This window comes from Argiope bruennichi, chromosome X2 (genome assembly GCF_947563725.1).
Source record: "Argiope bruennichi chromosome X2, qqArgBrue1.1, whole genome shotgun sequence".
NCBI lineage: Eukaryota > Metazoa > Arthropoda > Arachnida > Araneae > Araneidae > Argiope > Argiope bruennichi.
The window spans coordinates 37,783,746-37,804,787 of record NC_079163.1 but is presented as its reverse complement, the minus strand read 5'-3'; the positions used below and the strand labels follow the sequence as shown (position 1 = coordinate 37,804,787).

Here is a 21,042-nt window from a genome sequence, read left to right as displayed (position 1 = left end):
CTGTACTGGTAATTTATATACGTTTATAAACGGAGCTGCAAGAATTTATTAGAGAAAAAGTAAGTTAAAGGATATAAACGGTTCACATTTTAACATGAATTCTGCACACTTCACTGTGGTATACTTAAAAAAACATTAAACATACCCCAAGAACAATTTTCGAATCCTGTATGTACTTTGCAGTTATAATCAGGAACAGTGGCATCATTTGAGGTCCGTTACACATTGGCGAAACAATGAACAATGAGCAGAACGCTGCTCTTGTCCTACCACAACTTGTATTTTGCACACAACACATAGGAAGATTATAGCAGATGCCCGCTTCAAATGCCTTGGCAATGTTTGCCAATGCAATGGCTCGTCTTCCTCGATTAATTACTATAAAGAAAATTAGTCCGGATAGTACGGAAGCCACATAGCCACGAGCCAGATACTCGGGAGTGTACTGTAACTATAGAAATTTATGCTTGAAAGTAAAAATGCATAGCCTTACCAGGTTTGGCCTTTGCAGCAGATGCAGTTAAAGAGGCAGTAACATTCTTAAATTTTTCTTCAGATACTGTACAACATCTCTGCAAAAGTTCATCAATTAATTATTACTAATGATCACAAACAAGAAATAATATAAATAAAAGTGTATATATATATATATATAAAAAGGTGTTTATGAGTAATTTTAATATTATGTATGTGGTAATTATTTAATGAATGTTGACTTATTTTAAACTTTGGCACAGGCATAGATGTTACCCCATCTGTGCTTCTACCAAATTATGTTGAATAGCCTAGCGTTTAGTGAAGTATCTGAATCTGGAATATCAAATAATCTTATATTACCTTTATTTTTATTTAACTAAGGAATCACAAAATAATTCTTAATGGAATTCTATCATTCAATTAATTGTTAAGGAGATTTCAAAATATGAAGCCACTTCTTCGCTGACATATAAATTTAATATCAATGTGAAAATTTCTGAGAAGCATCATAGCCATAATTAAGAATCATTTGATGCCTGCCTCAATGAGCAATTCCAGATTTCATACAGCAAATTCTCCTGAAAATATGATATGCAATAGTTTCCATTTAATTTGTCATTAATATCAAATTTCATATTTTTTCTACTTCAGATTATTTTTCTCAAATAAATATTTCATTTATAAAATCTTAAAGAAGAAGACACACTAAGAAATTCAATTTAATTTTCTTTTTTTTTTTAAAGGGGGGGGGGTGAAATTTTTACTAAAGCAGTTCATTATTTTTTGGGTATTTTTAAGCAAAATTCGATTTACTTATAACAATCTATAGACAGCTACAAACATGGAACTTCATGTAAAAGAAAGCAAAAATATATTTATATAATATTATAAAGTGCTAATAATTGAAACAAACTAATTAATAGTGCTTGATAGAATGTAAATGTACATATAAAAATGTGATGTTAACAATATATATTTTAAATATTAAAAAAATGTTTGTATAAAATACTATAAAATTCAAAATCCTCATATGGCATGTAACTTTATTTCTTAATTAAATTGAGAATCTCAAATGTGATAAACTATTTCTAAATCAATTGGCATTTAACAGAATTTTAAAAAAATCAAATTTAACTAATCACTGTGAATAACAATTTAAATTAAAATAAATACAATTTTCTTTCTTTTTCTTTGGACATATAATTTTTTCTTTGCTCGGAAACCATAGCATTTAATTAAGAAAAAATGCTTTCTTAATTCTCATGCAATCTTCATTAAAATCTCAATTGCATTTATAAGTAAAATTTAAAAAACTTTATTGAGTAGTTTGGGTTTTTATTTTATGCATTTCACTTTTATTGACATAATATTATATTTAAAAAGTCATTGTAAAATGAACATACAAGTTATACCTTCTTTAAAGTTAATTAATTATAAGTTAATTTTTATAACTTTGCAAAAAGTTTGAAAATTCAATTCTTATAATCTTTAAAGTAGTTGATTGGTTTCATTAGATATTATGAGACAACAAATGAATAAACAATCACAAAAAAAAAAGTATATTTGGAAGTATATTTACTTGGTAAAATATCCGCCAAGATTCATCTTCCTTTTTAAGCTGAACCTGGGATCTAAATTTATTGGTGCAATGAAGTTTCCAAAAGGTATCAGTGTTTTTTAAGAGGTACTGAAATGCAACATAAAAATTAATATGAAATGTGCCCTTAGATATTAATTTTTTAAAAATTATCCAAAATATGTAACACTGCAGAATTATAATATAGTATATTATTGGTGGACCTAGAAAATTCAGATATAATTCAGTTTGGTATAATCAGGCTCTAACTACGTGATAGATATATGAGAATTTTAATTAATGGAAATCAAGAAATGGGAAAGTAGATGCTTAAGAGATAATTATTTTACAACGACTCAATGACATAATTACTATCATTTCCATCTGATAGTATCTAGAAAGAATAACTTCTATTACATAAGCAACTTAAAATTTTCCCTTTAAGAGTGAAAAATCTTTAATTGCAACCTAAACATGTATCTTCTTCGTGAGAAAAATCTTACTTTTTTTAAAGATTAGCAACAAACCACACTACATATATCTTTATACAAAAAATTACTAAAGACAAAGAAATCACAAACTATATACTCAGTTATTAAAAAATCTCAAGCAACAATTAAAGTTATTTCATTCCTCAAGACAATTTTTTTTAAGTTTTTATTTGACCAATTTTTTACCACAAAAACAAACAAACAAGATTTGAAGTATCAAGCAGACACAATGCAAATCCAGTCGATTCTGATCCAAATGGTATTTTAAAAAGTTTACATGGCCTTCTTTCCAATACTTCAAAATTCCCAAGAAACATTCCCAAAAAAGAAAATATAGTAACATCAGTGACAACTTATTGACCTCAATCATTTCTATCTGCCAATTCCATATAATTATATATCCTAAATTTGCATTAAGAGCCTTACCTGATACCTTACAATAAACCTCTGTTGATAGTAAAAAAACTAATTTTTTTTTCAATAAGAATTATTTATATAAAATAAATGAAATTTCATCAATTTTGTAAGATACCTTACAAATTCCTTATATGAGTTCAATTTTCAGAAGCAATTTAATATATAAAAGTACATTTTCCCCTTTATTTTTGAAATTCTTTTTTACATATTTACAACCTTTAAAATAATACTAGTAAACTTTTAAGAATACTTTTTTTCCCTTAACAGACCATAATCATCACATTTCTCTTTTATACCAATGTTATCAGTACATTTTAAAAGAAAACTAAATAAATATCAAGGAATACATTTTTAAAATGTAGTTTTTAACTTAAGCTTTAACTTTCATTTTCTATTATTTTATTACTGATAGTAAAAAAATCTACACTTTAAGGATAAATATTTTTAAATTTATCTTTCATTTTTTTTTTTTTTCTGAATGAATAGGTAATTCTTTTATGTCAAAAATGCAAAATTAAATTTGCCTTTTTACAGATTCTAAAAAATTATGGATAAAAAAAAATCATGCTCACATTAGAACTGAATTTAACTCTTAACATTTTATTTTTATTTACTTTTTATTTATTTATTTTTGTCTTCAAAATGTTAATTTTTTTCTCTCCACTTTCATTTAGAATACACAATGTCAATTAATTTTTATTTATAGCTAATATAAAATTCAAAGCTAAAAAAAATTCATTTCAGCAATTAAAAAAAAAAAGATAGGAAAAAGAAATTTATATGAACAGAAAATTTACCTTCTTCTCTTCTTCTAATCTATACAGCTTATCTGGGCTTAAGGTTACCAAAATAAGTTCAAGGGTTTCAAAGCTTGCATTTTTGTTGATTAATTTTGTAACTGAAAACATATCACAATCAAATCAAATCAAAATAGCTACACTGATTTAATCATAAAATTCTTATTCCAAGTCTACATAAAAAAGATATAAGACAATTAAACCTCTCCAAAGTGTTGATTCTTTTTTCTAGTTGGAATAAAATTAATGGAATATTGTGTTCTGCAAGTGCTTACTTTAGAATGGTTCAAAATTTCAAATCACTGAAAAAGATGTTATGTATTCAAAATGAAACCATATATTTTTCAAAACAAATACATTCAAAGTCTTGTAAAAAAAAGTAACATTTTTTATATAATTGATTTAACATAATTGAATACACATAAAAAGTTATGCCATTAATTTATTGAAAATAATCTTACAAAGTGCTTTTTCACTATGAAAAGTCTTTGTTTCCTTATTTTGCAACTAAACAAAACAATCATACCTCCCTTGTAGCAGTTTTTTAACATTTTTCATATAAATATATAATCTTTTACAACTTTTCTTATATTTTAAACATTTGCATAAATCATCTAATACAAAACAAGATATTTTTGGGAAAAAAGTTTAAAAAAAATATTTAAAATGCAGAAAATAAGTGTTATAGAATTTTAAAAACACCACAAAGAATAATTACCATCCATGCTTTGCTTTAACCCTTTCATTAAGGCCTTGATGCACATATCCTGAAGCTTTGGTACATCTGAAAACTAAAAAGATTTAGCCATTTTGAATTCCTAAGCAGTCAAAATGATAAATGTGATTTTTTTTAGTCAATTTTCTAATAAATTAAACATTTTTTTCCCATAAAATCTATATGGAAATAATTTCTCAAAAGCCTTGAAATCTGAAGAAATAATTTTTTATTTACTCAGATATTTGTAAAAAACAGTCCTTTCATAGAAATCAAGTGAATGTACCCCAAAAGAACATACTTTAGAAATTTAGAAAACAGCAGATTAGAGTAAAACTTTTCAGCTTGGTAAACATCCCTACAGTAGATTATAGATTTTTATATAAAACACTTCATTTCCATGAGATATAAGTAAAAAAAGGAGTTTCAAAAGTTTCGATTATATCTTTATACACCAAAATTATGCTTGAACAGAGAAAGTTAGAATTCTGGAAATAATACCCACATGCAGAATGCAATGATCTAAATTTAATCAAGTAATATTTCTATACCATTTTTTTAAAGCAATGTCACAGTTGTTTTGTGGCAATTCAAAATTCTGGACTGAGTCAATGATAAGAATGACACCTAATTCAATATCCCCATCTCGAAACTTTCTTATAACAGAAGTGGGAGAAAATTTACCCTGATAGATTTAATATGCACCAAATCCACGTAGAGCCATTATCCAGTGCAATCAAATTTCAAACATAAAGTGTTCCAACTTTACATCTGGGATCTTGTCACCAGGCCACTGAATCTCAAATTAACCATAAAAGCAAATCTTAGTTTTGGGGATAAGATTTTACTTATACTTCTTTTTTCCATAATAGACAAAAATTGTTTTATTTCTCTTTTTTTGTACCAATGTTATTTTAGTACAATGTGATCACATATTTTATGAAAATAATTTCGCCATTCATGGTTTTCAAAAATAAAGGAAACAAATTCATGATAAGTTGAAAGATGCCAGCCATGTAATTAGTAGTAAAAAAAAAAAAAAAAAAAAAAAGACAGCTAATACATTTTTTAGAAATTGTTTTTTTGGACAAGTGCAAAAGAATATATCTCTTTATCATAACATCTAACAACCCTCAACACATGGATATTCACACTCATTTCAATCTATACAAAAAATGAAGGTAATTAAAGTTTGAATTTTAAATTAAAGCAAAGAGAACATTTTTTTACAACGTTAACACGATTAACGTGACTTAACAATATGATGAAGCAATGACATTGTTTTAAATTTCATTATGATAAAAAATGTCGTTGAAAATTATATCCAAAACTAATTTTCCAAAAATTACTACAATTTAAAAAAAAAAGCATTATTTCAAACAAAATTGGTATCATTGAAAAGACATCCTTTGAAACTTTTAAAACAGAGTGAAAATAATTTTTTGTGAGATAATAATTTGTAATGTTACGGAAAAAACGTGTTAAAATTCTGTTTTTATTTTTGATTTAAACTTTAAAATTTTCAGAAATATCTTCTTATTAGGCCTCTACTACCCAAGAGGTAACTTTCTGCCAAATTTAACGTTCCTAACTTGAATGGTTTGTGTTGCTCTGTGAACCAGGATAAACTTGTATATATAGATTTCAGTGGGGGAAAAAAAATCTGTAAAGATTACAAAAAGAGAAAAGGCTAAAATTGAATTACAAAATTATAAAACCTAAACCCTAAAGAATAAAAATCTTGAAAAACTTTATTTCTTTAAAAATTTCAAGTAACAAATCTAGCAGAAATTTTTTATATATAAAAATTAAAATTTGTCGAGATTGTTCAACAAGTAAAAATTTTCAAACGGATTTTTTTAAAAAAAAGTGAGTAATCACAATTACTGAAAACATGTGGCTTCAAGTTAAAATTTCATTATATTACATTCTACACAATTGACTAACGTAATTATACACGGAAATGAGTTACATTTCAATATAGTAAAGTAAAATCCCTTAAATAAGTTGTCCAGGAAATTGCTCCAAACGGACGTAATAACAAAAACAATGATTGAATGTGTCAATAGATCAGCTTCTCCCAAACTCGATGTATCTCTTTGGTGCATCAAATTCATCCTGCTGTGTTCTTATTTAACGCACATCACAAGATCAACATCCTTTTCTTTAATACTTAAAAAAGTTAAATTTATTTTTATCAAGCATAAATAAAACAAATTTTTCACCATCTTTGAATTCCACTAAGGTTCAGGCGTTTTTCAAGTCACAAGAAGCATGAAATAGTATATATTTTGCACTGCCACTTTGGGATAATCTTCCTGATATTTCAATAAACAACACTTGACCTGCTGTAAAAAGCAGTGGGGGGAAAAAGTTATCAAATATTATCTTAATACTTGTAGCGCCTTTCAAAACGTTTTCTGTGCCCTTCTTGACAAAATCTTGCTCTTTTTATAAAATTAAGCACTTTTAAGTTGCTTAAAGATGGTTTTCAAATTTAAGAATTCTTCATGATGCCTACGCATCTTGTTATTACTCAAAGGAATTAAAGCCACAAAAAGCAAGACAACTGACCACAATGAATCAGAAGGGATAATATTTTGGAACCAAAATAAGTCTCCTTCCCTTGCAGCACAAAACTTTCTTTTATCACTCTTTCTTTCATTAATAAAGAAAATTAATAAGGGGGGGGGAATATCCTACATAGAAAAATCACAAGCCAAATATTTAACAAATACGCGAGAGTTAGTGGTGTCTGTTTATAAGTCAATAATGATATCCAATACAAGAAATTAAATACTTTTCAAATATTCCTGTACAGGAAAAAATTACATCTATACATTTTTTTATTGTTTTGTCAACATACAATGAAGATTAAATACACATACGATTTTTATTATACTCATACAAATAGATTTCTATTATACTATTTATCTAACAAAGACAGAATTTCTAACAGAAAATGATTTTACATGCGCTGTAAACAGGCAACAACAAAGATTTATTTGCACCACCTGAGTTCGAAATGCGATGCTGTTAAGTGAGAAAAATAGTTGATTAAAAGATAAAACTTTTGAAAAATTTACCTTGTTCTGTAATAAGTTTTGTCTTGTAAATGGCTCCATGGAAAATGTAGGCAAAATTATACCTGTAAAGCAATTTAACCAAAATGAATTCATTGAGGAAATATCACACACACACAAAAAATTAAAAAACAGTAACTGAAATTTCTGCAAGAAGTAAAAATTGCATAAAAATGAAAAACATGAATCATATGAAATAGAAGACTATTTATAGCACTGTCCCACTTTAGCATTTCCATTTTCAATGCAGATTCCTATTTACAACACTTTTTATTATTCCATTCATATTGAAATGAGATGGCAATTAATGTAAAGGATTTCTCCGTGATTAATTTTTCTCTCTATTTACAACATAATTCCTTTGAAGCCATGAAGAATATAAAAGCAGGCTAACAGATTCTATATACTTTTATTAAAATTTCTTTATTACAATGAAATTTTTCAAATTTGCAATGAAATACACTAACTTCCACATAATATGACATATTTGCATGATGACAATCAAAATTTGAAACCAAAGAAAGGTGCAGACTTGTGGGTAACATGGTTGGATGAAGAAGATAGGACTAGTAATTTGTCATTCACTTTTGAATGGTTCCATCAACTACTGGCTAAATTCCTTCGGAAGTATAAGAAATTCTATTTTTAAAGAAGGTGGCAAGCTCGCATGATTGCTATATTACTTTTTTTTAAGGAACTATCAATTTTCATAACTTATTATAGAATGCTATGCAAGCTCAGATACATAAAACATATTGAGAAGCAGTACTTGCATTAGAGCTTTATTAAGCAAGACTTTTAAATAGAATATTAAACAAAAATAAGTCAAAAATAAAATAGACCAATTGGTGCAAAGAATTTTAACCTGATAGGAAACAGAACAGAATATTTTCTATAGAATTTTTTTTTAAAGCAATGCAGAATATTGTAACAGATTTTACATATAGGAGAAAATTACATATAAATACTACTTTTACATACAGGACATAGCAAAAACATGGCACACTATTTATTTGACTGCCCAAATTTACTCTTAGTATAACCAATTGCAAAACAAATAAACTGAACTGTACAGATGCGATAAATTTGTGTCTTCCCCTTTTCTTGTACACATTAATGTTACTACATAACAAGATGTCTTGCTTTTAAAACAAAGTCACATTCCTCAAAATTAAACAAAATTGAAAAATTTATAAATAAATCGACTATGTAAAGAATTTTTATCTATGTTATAAACAAAAAGTTATTTATATTAAATTATTTAGGAAATAAATTTGTTAATTCTAGTTTCATTATTCAGGTGGGATAATCTACAAATAAACAACAAACTACAAAAAACATTATATTATATTATATATACATATATAAGCAAAAAGAAGGAAAAGAAATGATGAATCCGGCCTGAAGACTTTCTTTAGGGTCACCCTGAGGCAGGGATTCAAACAAGGGATTTTTTCAGTGAGGGGTCTGACTTTCGTCCAAAAATACTGATCCCTCGTGACCCGAAAATCCCCTGAAATTGAGGCCTAAGAGATAAAGTAGTTTCACAGAAATAAAATAATAAATTATAAATTCCAAACGAAATTACAATAACACAACATAAACTACAAAAGATCACTCACAAACCGAAAATATCATTAAAACAAAAAGGAGAAAACATACCAGCAGCAGGTAATACTCTAGACTATTCTACAAAAAAGGCACCACGCGAAACTACATTGAAACTTCCGGCGACCATAGCGGCGTCTGCAATATCACTCCCCGTAAACTGCTTCGTCATTCTAAGTAATAATTGGAGAGCCTCAGCGCCATTTATTGAGTTAACATGTACTAGAAAGCTTATATTTAGTTGTGAAATAAAGATAAACCTTCTCTTATTAAAACTTCTATTGCAAAAGTTTTTGGGAAATTCATAAGTAGTTAAGTTTTTAAAGACTTTATTTGTTGCTTCAATACAAGAAATTTTACTATTTCAAATTTTTTTAATCCTGTTAAATAGTGAGAAAATTAAAATTCTGAAAATTTTAGAGTTTAAATTAGAATGGTAATTACAAAGTTTAATTATTTTAAAGTTGAATTCATCCCTTTTATCGCAAATACCTACTAATTTTTTACCATTAAAAATCGAAATTTTTAAATCTAGATAGGTAGCTTTAAGTTAATTTTCGTTTGTTTCAGTTAGAACTAAATCTTTTGTATAACAATTAGTAACAATATTAGTATTATTTAAGTTTAACAAAAGTAAATCATCAATAAATCTCCAACCGTTTATTAAACTGTGTTTAATTTTTTTTTCCTCATAATAATGTAAGAAAATATTGGCTAAAGCACTTGAGAAAGCTGTTCCCATTGGAATGCCCTTTACTTGTTTATAAAAAGTAATTCTGTTAAAAATTAATTTTCATTAATATTAAATTTATATAATTTCAGCCAGTTATTCTTTGCATTAATATTCTCGTTTAAATATTCGTCATATATAAAAGTACAGACATCTATTAATTTTTCATGAGGTAAATTAGAGTACAAATTTTTAAAATCGTAAGTATTAAGTTTATTAATGTTTTTTTTTTTTTAAAGAAAATCCGAAACTTTTTTTTTACTATTAATTATAAAGTTATCTTCCTCTTTAATTTTATTCAGGATAATTTTCAAGTATTTAAAGAAATGCTTTCCTCTATAGTAATTACTGCCTGAGGGTGACCCTTGAGAAAGTCTTCAGGCCGGATTCAGAAATAATTTTTTTAATAGAAATTTCATAATGTTTGTATTTTTGATTAATTTCTTATATAACGAAATTAAGAAATCTTATATATTTTTTGTACAACTATGTTTTACCCTTGCTGGTTGAATTTATTTTTTTATAAAACACTGTCCTGTGCAATCCTTGTTAGTAAAGAAATAAACAGTACATAATTTTTAAATTTTTTTCCTATTAAATACAAGATTACAACATTTTTTTAAATTTCTTGATTTAATATTATTACTTTTAAGTAACCTAAGTGAAATTTGCAGAATACACACTTCTTGTACCTTCCACGATTTTTCAAGAGGAAATGCATAATTTTTTTTTAAAACAACGATTGGAAGTTCGACGTTTTTCATTTTTTTTTTTTTTTTGTAAAAAAATTGAACGAAAGCACCTTAAATTTATAGATACAATGTTTTCTGCACTCTAACTCATCCCCATTGGCAAACGCCCAGATTCCTATGTTAAGCAAAATTTTACTAACATCTCCCCTAATCAGGATGGGTAAATCCACCACAAACTGTACATTTCAGAGGTAGGAATCTATGAGAGAAAGAAGATTCAAGATAAGTGTTATCATTATATGTTGCAGTGCAATACTTTTTCCGGTTCAACTGAAAGATTTTCCACTTAGCACAGGGGAAAACATTGTCACTGCTTTTGAATGTGAACGTGGATCTTGTCTCAACTACAGTAAGAAAACATGTTACTTTAGGAAGTGAGAAAAAGAACTTTTGGTTTTAAATTCTTTTTCATTAAGGTCTACTATTAAATCACTAAATCCGAACTTTGTAAACGTTGTCATTTTGCAAATTAAGAATTTGTTACTGTAATGCATTTAATAAATGATTATTATAGCACTGTCAGTATAGTAAATTCCTCATCCAAATATATTCTATGGGCAAAATTATTAGAACAAGTTTTATATAATTAAACTCCCCCATTCAATAACAAAACCTCATCAAGCATATTTTATGTTTGGCAGATAATCTTATGATTCTCCTATTGGGCAAAATATCCATTATGAACCTGCTAACGAAGCATGTAATTTTGCTTTACAAAGAAGCAATTCACTTTCATAACAAAAACAAAATATATGACGGTCAGTTTATTGAGAAAAAGGTTAAAAAAAAAAAAAAAAAAAAAAGGTGATCTTGTTACTTATGATGAATTTAATTATTGTAATATAAGAATATTAAGTCCCCTTTCTCCTGGCCTGTATCAAATAAAAAAAAACACTATATTCCGATGAAATTAATAAGCTAATTTTTTTTAACAAAATAACCCACCCAAATTGTATATATTTTTAATTTAAAATGTTTGCATTCTCCCTAAAAACTCAAATCAAGTCATGAAAAAACATGAAACCTGAGGCAGGAAGAAAAAGAAAAAAGTTTCTTAAAATAATGCATTTTCTCTCTGTGGGAGAATTCATTACAGTCAGAGCCTCCGTCTTATGGACAATTGCTGTTCTTCGAACAGTCTATAAGAGAAATGATACTTTTGTCACTGGTGTTAACCCATTAAACGCCAAAACTCAAAATCATTATTTGTTTCTGATGCAAACAATACAAGTTATTATTTTGACCACTTATAATAGTAATTTAATGTAAAAATAAGGAAAATGCTCTTAACTTTAAAAATATAGGGTGTTGCGTTGGCGCAACGTCAGAGGAAAAGAAGTACGAATGTTGATTGTTATCACCGAGCACTACGCCACATTTTCTTCACGTTTTAGAAACTAGAAATTTTTGTGAGCTTATTAAAGGGTGTAAAATAGTCAAAACACTTCTTTGGAAATTTTAATTTATTAAAAACTAACAAATAAATGTAGTTGACAAGCTTATTATGTAAGAATAAAGTGATATAAATTTCAAGTAATGCTTCACTACAATTGTGGTGTAAAACAACTTCACAAACATTGCATCGATAAATAGTTTGGCTGTGGCAATACTTGCAACGTAGTCTTCTACTGTCTGTGGACTTAACAAATAGATGTCCTTTGGATATTGGTTTTGTAAGGTTCAATTTGCTCCGACATCCTGTAGCTGATCTTTTCTTATTTATCTCACTATCCAAGGGCGTCTGTAACAGATGAAGCACAACCTCTCGTCTAAAATCCAACAGTGACTTTTTACTTCCTTCTTCAGAAAATCTTGATATTCTCCAAGCATTTGTTAGTGCAACATCGATGAAATTTGAAAATATCGGCCACCAGCATCTTTTGCCACCGACCCTAATTCTGTAATTGGAAACAAAATTGTCACACAAATCTACACCACCTATTTTCTGATTATATTGCTAAATGCAGTGAGGTTGGGCTACTAATATTTTCTTCTTCTGATTTTTAGAGTATCGAGAAAATATTTTAGTGGTTCAATTTTTCCAAACTTTGACCCTATTGTCACAACAGAGTTGTCGTTCCACCGAACAACAAGTATCTTTTTGTTTTCTTCATACTGAAAAAAAAAAGAAAAAAAGATTGAAAATATCTGCACTAGTTTTGTCTTCTATGATTTGTTTGTTACGATCAATTGAAGCTTTTTCATTTTTTTTGGTTGAGGCCAATCAATTGGTTCCTTTCTTGTCCTTCGTAATTCTTCCTTTTACCTTTTTTTTTTATTTTTTTAGCAGAACTTTTGGGAGGATCTAACTTCTTCTTTACATGAACTTCAACTTCCCCTGCAGTATCTCCAGGTAAAATTTCATTATCGTTATTTAAAATATTTTCATTACCTTCTTCTTCATCACTAGCATCTGCTGTTTATGGAGGTATGACAATAATATCGGTCTCATCTGCATCTTCGTCATCGGAATTTCGTTCGAAAATTTTTTCCAAAGCTTCTTCTAATGTAAGATATCTTGTTCTACGCATTTTAAACCACAAAGGATAAAAAAGTTGCTACCAATAAGACGCACAGTACTGAAATGAAATCTTTCAAGAAGGATAACAGTCTACCCCCTTTCCGCTGACGTTGCGCGAACGCAACACCTGTTTTTACTTTCCCCTCATCCCCCAAAGAAACACCTACTTTGTGGAATGTACTGACAAAGAGTGACCATGGCTAATGTATTTCACAGCCAAACTCCAATTTGTTTTTAATTTATATTTTTTCTAAGAGTTTGGAAATTTGAACAAAAAAAAAAAAAAATGCTTAAAGTCAAACATCGATTATAAGGTGTAAAACAATTTACTTAAGTCAATTTTTTCTCTGATTTGTTAGTAGTGCTATTCTTTAACATAAAACTTTAATTTATTCAAAAATTTGTTTAATCGTTATTTTTTTATATTGACCGTTGCGTCAACGCAACACCAGCGGTTAATGGGTTAAACCAGAATATGTAACTGACACTAAACATTTCTAGTGAAAAATATTTTTCATTTTTTTCAAACATATTGGCCTTTTCTGTTTACATATTTTGATAAATATTATCTTATTTGCATTTCATTTGTCCTTAGACACATCAAAAATATGTAAGTAAAAGCAAATATATATATATAATTACAAAGTACAAAGTCACATTAAGTATCAAAAATGGAAATACTTAAATGATTAATATGAAAACATGTAACTACAAAAGCACCATACACACACACACACTAAGAGCCACAAATGAACCATGATATTAAAATCAATCAACATCAATGTTAATTTTTAGAACTTCAAATTAAAAGAGTACTTAAGAAAGAACAGGTCAAGAAAGTAAAAGAAACTCAAACACAGAACAAACAATATATCCCAATATGTACAGACAAATATAATGTTCAATTCAAACATTAAAAAAAAAAAAAAAAGAAGAAGGAAAAAAAAAAAAAAGGATAATGTACTGAAGTCAGTTAAAAAATTGAAGTCATATGATGGGTGTTAAGTTCATCAAAATTTCTGTTCAGTTTAATAAATTTTATAAAACATAACCTGTTAAATATAACTAAATTTAGAATAAACATTTGGAAAAGTACTCTGGTTCCTTAAATGTTTTACAACCACAGCGAAGTGTAAAGATCTCAGTATATCTGTAAAATGAATTAAACCACTGATAACCTCATTAAAGAAAAGAACACAAACATTTCCTAGGCAAATTAAACATATCGAATAAACAAGAAGATATATCTGGAGAGTAAAATCCATTGTTCTTGTACAGAAAGAAACTGGATTAAATACATTCACTAATTTGAATTTTATTATGGTAATTAGTAACCTAAATATTGCTACCATGTCCCAAACAAGATTTGACAGGAGCACAGAATAAAACCTTCAAGGCTATTTTGCTCAAAAATTATCTCCTTTTACATCTGAGAATGCCTAATCTATCAAAGGCTTTGGATACTATATAATTAATATTTCGGGCAAAATCAATTTTAACATCAAAGAGGGCACCCAAATCTATGAAAGAATATGTGCATGATTAAACAAGGTCATTCACTTTTAAAAATATGGTTCAAAGATATGCTTTTCTAGTATAACTAATTATACTACATTTATCAGTATTCATTCTGTAACACTTAAAAGGGGATCAAGATTTCTCTATAGAAGATCAATAAGTAAGGCATCAATATTAGAAAATAATGAATTAATCACTTAAAGTCTCCTGAAAATACAAGATACTAAGAGTACTTTAAATTATTAATAAGGTCATTAATGAATAAAATAAAAGGCTTGGTACCAAGACTAACAGTCCTGAAGAGTACTAGAAGTATCCTAGAAACTATATGAAACAGCGTTATTGAAATGAACATAAGAGATTCCTATTACATAAATAAGAATGAAGCCATTCTGTCATGTTAACATGAAATTCTAAGCAATTTATTTAAAAGAATTCAAAAATCAATAGTCAAAGATCTTTGATAAGTTAGTGTAAATGATATCAAGTTATAAGTCTATTTCAAATAAAGAAGAAATCTTATTTCACAAGCAAAATAAATTAGTGGCTGCTGAATACTGAAAAATTATACTTTAAAAATTTTTAGATGTAGGATGTAAAAAAGAAATATTTCTTGTTTGTTTCCAGACATGGGGAAATACAATAGATTTCAATGACAAGTTAAATAAAACTAGTATGGAATAAATAAAAAATGCTGATATGATAATGTTCATTATTTAATAAAAAGAATAACCAAATAAAATACATTTGTTCTAGCCCAAAAATGTGATAAGTATATTTTTATACAATTTTAATGCTATGGGTTAGGTTAATATCAAGTTCGTGAGTATAAAATTCATGGGTATTTACCCAAGTTCAGGGCAATTATTAAAATCAGAGTGTTTTGTTTAAAAATATTAGTATTTGTCAAGGGTAACCAGTTTTTAGCTCCAACTGAATACTATTTATATATACACGACAGGATAATTTCCTTTCCCTTGTTTACAGCAATGGTACTTTCAATGGAATAATTAAATTATGCTTTATGTTACAAAAATTTTGTGTTTTGAAATCAATAATAATAATATGCCCACAAGAATATCTGATTGAATGATCCATAAATTCATATATATTCAGGCAATTTCACAGAGAATATCTTAATCAAATCACTTCAAACGTCTCCTTTACAGAAAGATGAAGAATAACTAATTCTCAATAAATTTAAGAGAATGAAGGAATATGGTAGTTGTCAAATTTACTTTGCAGCAGATATCTGAAATCCACTGACACATGGAAGTGATTTGAAGCATTTAATGTACTCAATCGATTAATTTTCATTCATTAAGTTGACAGCAAATGTAATTATATGATGCTCAGCTAAAGACAGATATACTTAACAGGAAAAAGGATGAACTGCACAAAAAAAAGAAAAAAAATTGTAGGTCGGATTAAAAAGTATGCATGAATCCACTGTTAAAAAAGAGAAGTTTGATTTTCACAAGCATAACAGCTGAACTGACTTAATGTACTTTAAATAAAACTACTGTAACTGAAAGAACTGCGTCTTTAGTTGGATTCACAATTGAAAAAAAGAAGCCCTTTAATATATGAAAGAGAAGCTGAGTTCACATACGTATTATATAATTAAAAGCCTTTATACTATGAATAAGAAGACAAATTGTCAAAAAATAAAACTAGACATCATAAATGAAGAAAATGCCATGTAAGAAATCAAAGAAAAGAAAACATACAATTATTTGCAAATGAAGAAGAAAATAGAAAAGAAACAGAAAAACTGAGTAATTCATCAAAGAATTAAAACTCTCAATTTGATTCAAACTAATGCAGAAATAACAACATACGATTTTTTTAAAAAAAGCATACACCTTACATCATTCACTAAAATGAAATTCTTTTACTTTAATTTCAGTTTTCATCTCTTAGTCGTTTCAAAACATAATTCAACCATAATTAACTTTTGTAATTAAATACCAAAATATTTTACATAATTAACCAAATCATTATCAAATTTGCATACAGCAAAAAGAAAACTTCATTGGTGGTGGTGGGGAAGAAGGATAGCAAATGAAAGAAAGCAAATCATGATAAAGTAAAACTCGAATTTATCTTAACCCAAAGCCAAGCTAGAACTCTCACCTCCTTATATTTTATAGTAATTTTATTTTCATCAATTTTTAACACTGCTATATTTAAATAGATGATATTTAAGATTTCTAACAACATATGGAATATTCATGTGTTCAGGACTGTTATCCCTGCATGTAGAAGATTTTTCAACAATTTCTGTAAACATATAATTTTTGTTTCTTCCCAGGTATATTTAAAAAATAAAGCATCTTTTGACACCACAGTTGACATTTTTACTTTTCTTTCTTTTATAATTCATGATTTAGATTATTCATATACATGTAAGTGTAAACTGCCATTATATTGAGAGTAAGGAATAAACTTTTTTAAGTGAGCTTTAAAAGTGCACTTAAAATTATAATGAAACAATAGAAGTTATGTAAATATTGCTACAATAACGAAAAATATTACAAAATACAATTAAAAATATTAGTGAAAATTAATAAAATTTTTAAAAAAATTATTAATCATCTGCATGATTAAGATTTTTGTTAAATAAAAAAATTTTATATTCAATTTTGTAATAGCTTTTTTATTAAAAAAAAAAAAAAAAGGCTCCCACAATTAAATGCCAAACAATTTTTTTAGGTGGTTAGAATTTCTTATTCTAAAACTGCAAACATGTCTATTTAGCAATATGTTATGTTAAGTAGCAGGAAAGAATTGCTGAATGTATATTATTGTTTTTTTATTAGTTGGATGTACTGGGGACATTTCAAAAGTGACAGTATTTATGCAAATTACATATGTATATTTATATATTTATGAAAATTTACATTTACAAAACCTTAATGTTTTAGACATCTCAGGTTGACTATGTTTTATTTGTTTAATAAATGGATAGTAATTTTGAATCTTTTGTACTCCTCATTTTTAATCACCATAATCATGATACTTAACATCACCAAATGCATCAAAATGTTACAAGCATGATGGCAATATTATAATTAAGAAAACTTGAATAAGAGGGGCTGATATTTATCTGTGATTCTTTAACAATGAATTGCTCTGTGGTATAACAAAGAATATAGAATAATATAGACCAACAAAACCTATAAAGAACTATTATCATGGGAATTTCAAAAACGGCTGAAGCATACAAGAAATTAAAATGTTGTTTTCAACTGGTTTCTAGAGTCAAAGTAATGGCTTTCAAATACAAATCATTTTTGAATGCTAAAATGCAAGAGTTTTAGACCAGAAACTCTGATGCAAACCTCCAATTTCTAGCAAGACATTTATTCCATGAACAGTAGTGTAATTAAATCTTTTGCTTTAATCATTCAGCTGAGGTGTATAGATATTATTCTTTTCAGACTTCTTACTCCTATCACAAAAATTATGAAACTGCTGATTCATAAATTTCAAACCACTAGACGTCAGTGTGAATGAACATGTTTCTATGCAAAAAGATTTCAGCACATTATTTAAATCTACTATACCTCTTTAAAAAAAAAAAAAAAAAAAAAAAAAGGATCTTGATTTTAATGGGTGAGCAAATGTTTAATGACACAGGTCATCTAATATTGTTAATAATTGCCTATGCTCTTGTATTGAAACTCTAGGAAACAGACCACAAAGATCTAAGTGAATCCAAAGGTTTTTTCAGAGTAAATTTTCTTTAGGGGCATAATGCTAACAACTTTTCCTCTGCTTCATTACAGAGGCACAAGTAATGGTAGATTTATATATAAGAAATTGCCAGACAAGCAGAAGTAAATATTTTACTGATTTATTCTATTTCATTAAAATATGTGCAGTTATATGTTTTTGATCTCCTTGTTTTGCTCTTGAGAAAAATTAGAAATAACTTAAAATTGTTGAAACAAATTATACATCAAAGCAGAAGATGTTAAAAATAATAATTACTTTCAGGTTAAATTTTTTACCTGAAGAATTTCTACTGCTTTAAACAGTTGAAAAATTTTCATTTAAAAAATAATTATCTCTGAAATATATCAGAATTTCTTAGAGTACAAAAAGTTTACTTTGTTTAGGAAAACCTGGTTTACCCTAAACAAAACCACATAATGGAACATGCATAACATCGAGAAAGAGCTCCTTCAACAAAGTTTATAAATTTATGTTAACTACATATCTAAACAAACACAGTTCCTGTTAGAGACTGTAGATAAAAATTATCATCAGTTACATCTAGAGGTGTTAAAAGGGATAATTCATATTCTGTAATCAATTAGAGGGTACAAAACTGGGTCTTTCGAATTTACAAAATAACAAATAGAATTATAATTATTATACAATAAACAGCAATAATGACCATAAATTAAAATGGCTCATCTTTCAAAGTATGAAATCTTATTTTCTTACATTACTAACTACCTTATCTGTTAATATTTTTTTTTTATTTAGTACCGAGAATATTGCAGCATTTATCACTTGGGTAATATTTTTTACAACTGTTTTCATGAAGAAAAAAAGATTACTTGAATTTCAGGTTTCAAAATAATTAAATCATACTAAACAATAAATGGAAAAACTAAAAGGCTCATAAATAAAATATACTTCAGCACTTCATAAGGAAATACAAATAATAGAGAAATAATTACGAGAAATACAGTGACTCAAGTTGCAGAAAATGAATTTCATTACCTGCATAAATTATTGTAAAGATTTTGTTTCCCTTTTTAATTTTCAAATGCTAAATAACGTCGGAACTGTTTTAATAAAGAAAGCAGTATGCAAATGAAATATATAATTCAGCATTTACTACAAGTTAATCATTTCTGCACATGAATATAGGATTTCTAAAGAAAATAATTTAAAAAAATGTTAAATATTAATCATCTTAATAACGATTATTTCCAGCACATATCGAATGTTTGTAACTTTCAGTATTTGCGGTAACGCTGCACTAAATGCAAATACGTTCTTACAAATAGATTTAATTTAAACACAACAGCCATTATAAATGAATAAAAGGTAACTTACGACAACAAGATGAGGTGAGCTTTGATTAAAAATGGGATAATATTTCTTTTCATAACGATTTTGAACTTGGAATTTGATAAACAACAGTGACAGTTATAGCGACAGAACGAAACACAATCTAGAGATCGACTCTCTATCCGGCAAACATCCTGCACTGTTTAACAGATTTATTACTTTTTAATTTTGCTTCATAGTGAAGTTAGTGTATGCACTATAGGGCATAATTATTATTAAAATGAATTTTTAAAAAAAGGGATCTTTTTTCATAAAATTCAGTTGACAGTGCATTTATATACACTGCATTTTCCCTCAGTATTTTGAAAATTTTCTTAACAAGGATTTTCTGCTAGAAGAAATTATTTCTAAATATTATATTTATTTTTAGTGTTTTTATATAATAATATTTTATTTTTATGAAAGTTACTGAAATATGACAGTTGTATTAAAAATAATACTTTTATAAGTTATCTTGCTAAATAATCATTTGTACAAGTATCAAAAAAGAAATTACATACCATTGTAGCAGATTGTGATGTGCGAAGACAGAACCTGGGACCTTGTGGTTCGCAGCCGAGCAACATGACCACAATACAAAAGCAATTGCTCGTGTAGCGTAGCTATTAACTGACTCATAAGCTTTCACCACACTATCCATAAAAGAAAATTACTACATGTATATATATTTGAAAATAACATCACAATAATTTTGATTTATGTAGAATACAGCTTGCAGTCATAAATCAGAATAGAAATAAACTTTGCACTTTCGTTTTGTTTCGTTTATTATTTCCTATATGTAGATGAATAAAATTAATGCATAAATTTTTTTTATTAGCTCAAATGAAGGGTTTGTACTATAATAATTCATAGTATTCTGTATAGATATAAAGTTCTTTCTTCTATTGACTAATTTTCTGTAGAATTCTAGTTCTTCTAATGACTCATTTTCTGTAGAATCCTAGAATTTTTCTAGTGACTAATTTTGAAAATACTGAAGAATTCATTTCAATTCTATATTGATATAAATTTTCTATACTTATGTTCGTTTTATAAATAATCAGTATGTGTATGCGCAAAAATATTTGTATTATAAATTATATTAATGAACTAACCTGGCCTTTTCAAATATCCAGATAAAGCTCTGGGCAAATTTTAAACAAATATTTCCAAATGAATTTCTTGTAGAAATTTTTGACCATTTTATATTGAATTTTAAACAGAATTATTGGTCCTCTTAATTGAAATAAAGTTCTTTCTTGAGGTTACAGCTTATGTATTAAA

The 21,042-nt window shown here is 27.2% G+C and overlaps 1 protein-coding gene across 6 annotated transcripts in view; it reads right to left on the bottom strand.

The window, feature by feature from the left end:
* LOC129960168 (elongin-A3-like) overlaps window positions 1-19,891 on the bottom strand; it is a 42,657-nt gene extending 22,766 nt beyond the window's left edge. For 3 of the 6 annotated variants that reach the window (XM_056073368.1, XM_056073369.1, XM_056073370.1), the window contains exons 1-6: window positions 19,762-19,885; window positions 7,560-7,621; window positions 4,477-4,542; window positions 3,759-3,859; window positions 2,057-2,164; window positions 494-572 (exon numbers count right to left, since the gene is read on the bottom strand). In XM_056073368.1, coding sequence (XP_055929343.1) covers window positions 494-572; window positions 2,057-2,164; window positions 3,759-3,859; window positions 4,477-4,542; window positions 7,560-7,621; window positions 19,762-19,814 — 469 coding nt within the window. In that variant the 5' untranslated portion in view covers window positions 19,815-19,885. Of the gene's footprint in view, window positions 1-145; window positions 379-493; window positions 573-2,056; window positions 2,165-3,758; window positions 3,860-4,476; window positions 4,550-7,559; window positions 7,622-19,761 lie in introns of all 6 variants that reach the window. The other 3 variants (XM_056073365.1, XM_056073366.1, XM_056073367.1) reach the window with 2 other exon arrangements.
* Between the last annotated feature and the right edge of the window lie 1,151 nt (window positions 19,892-21,042).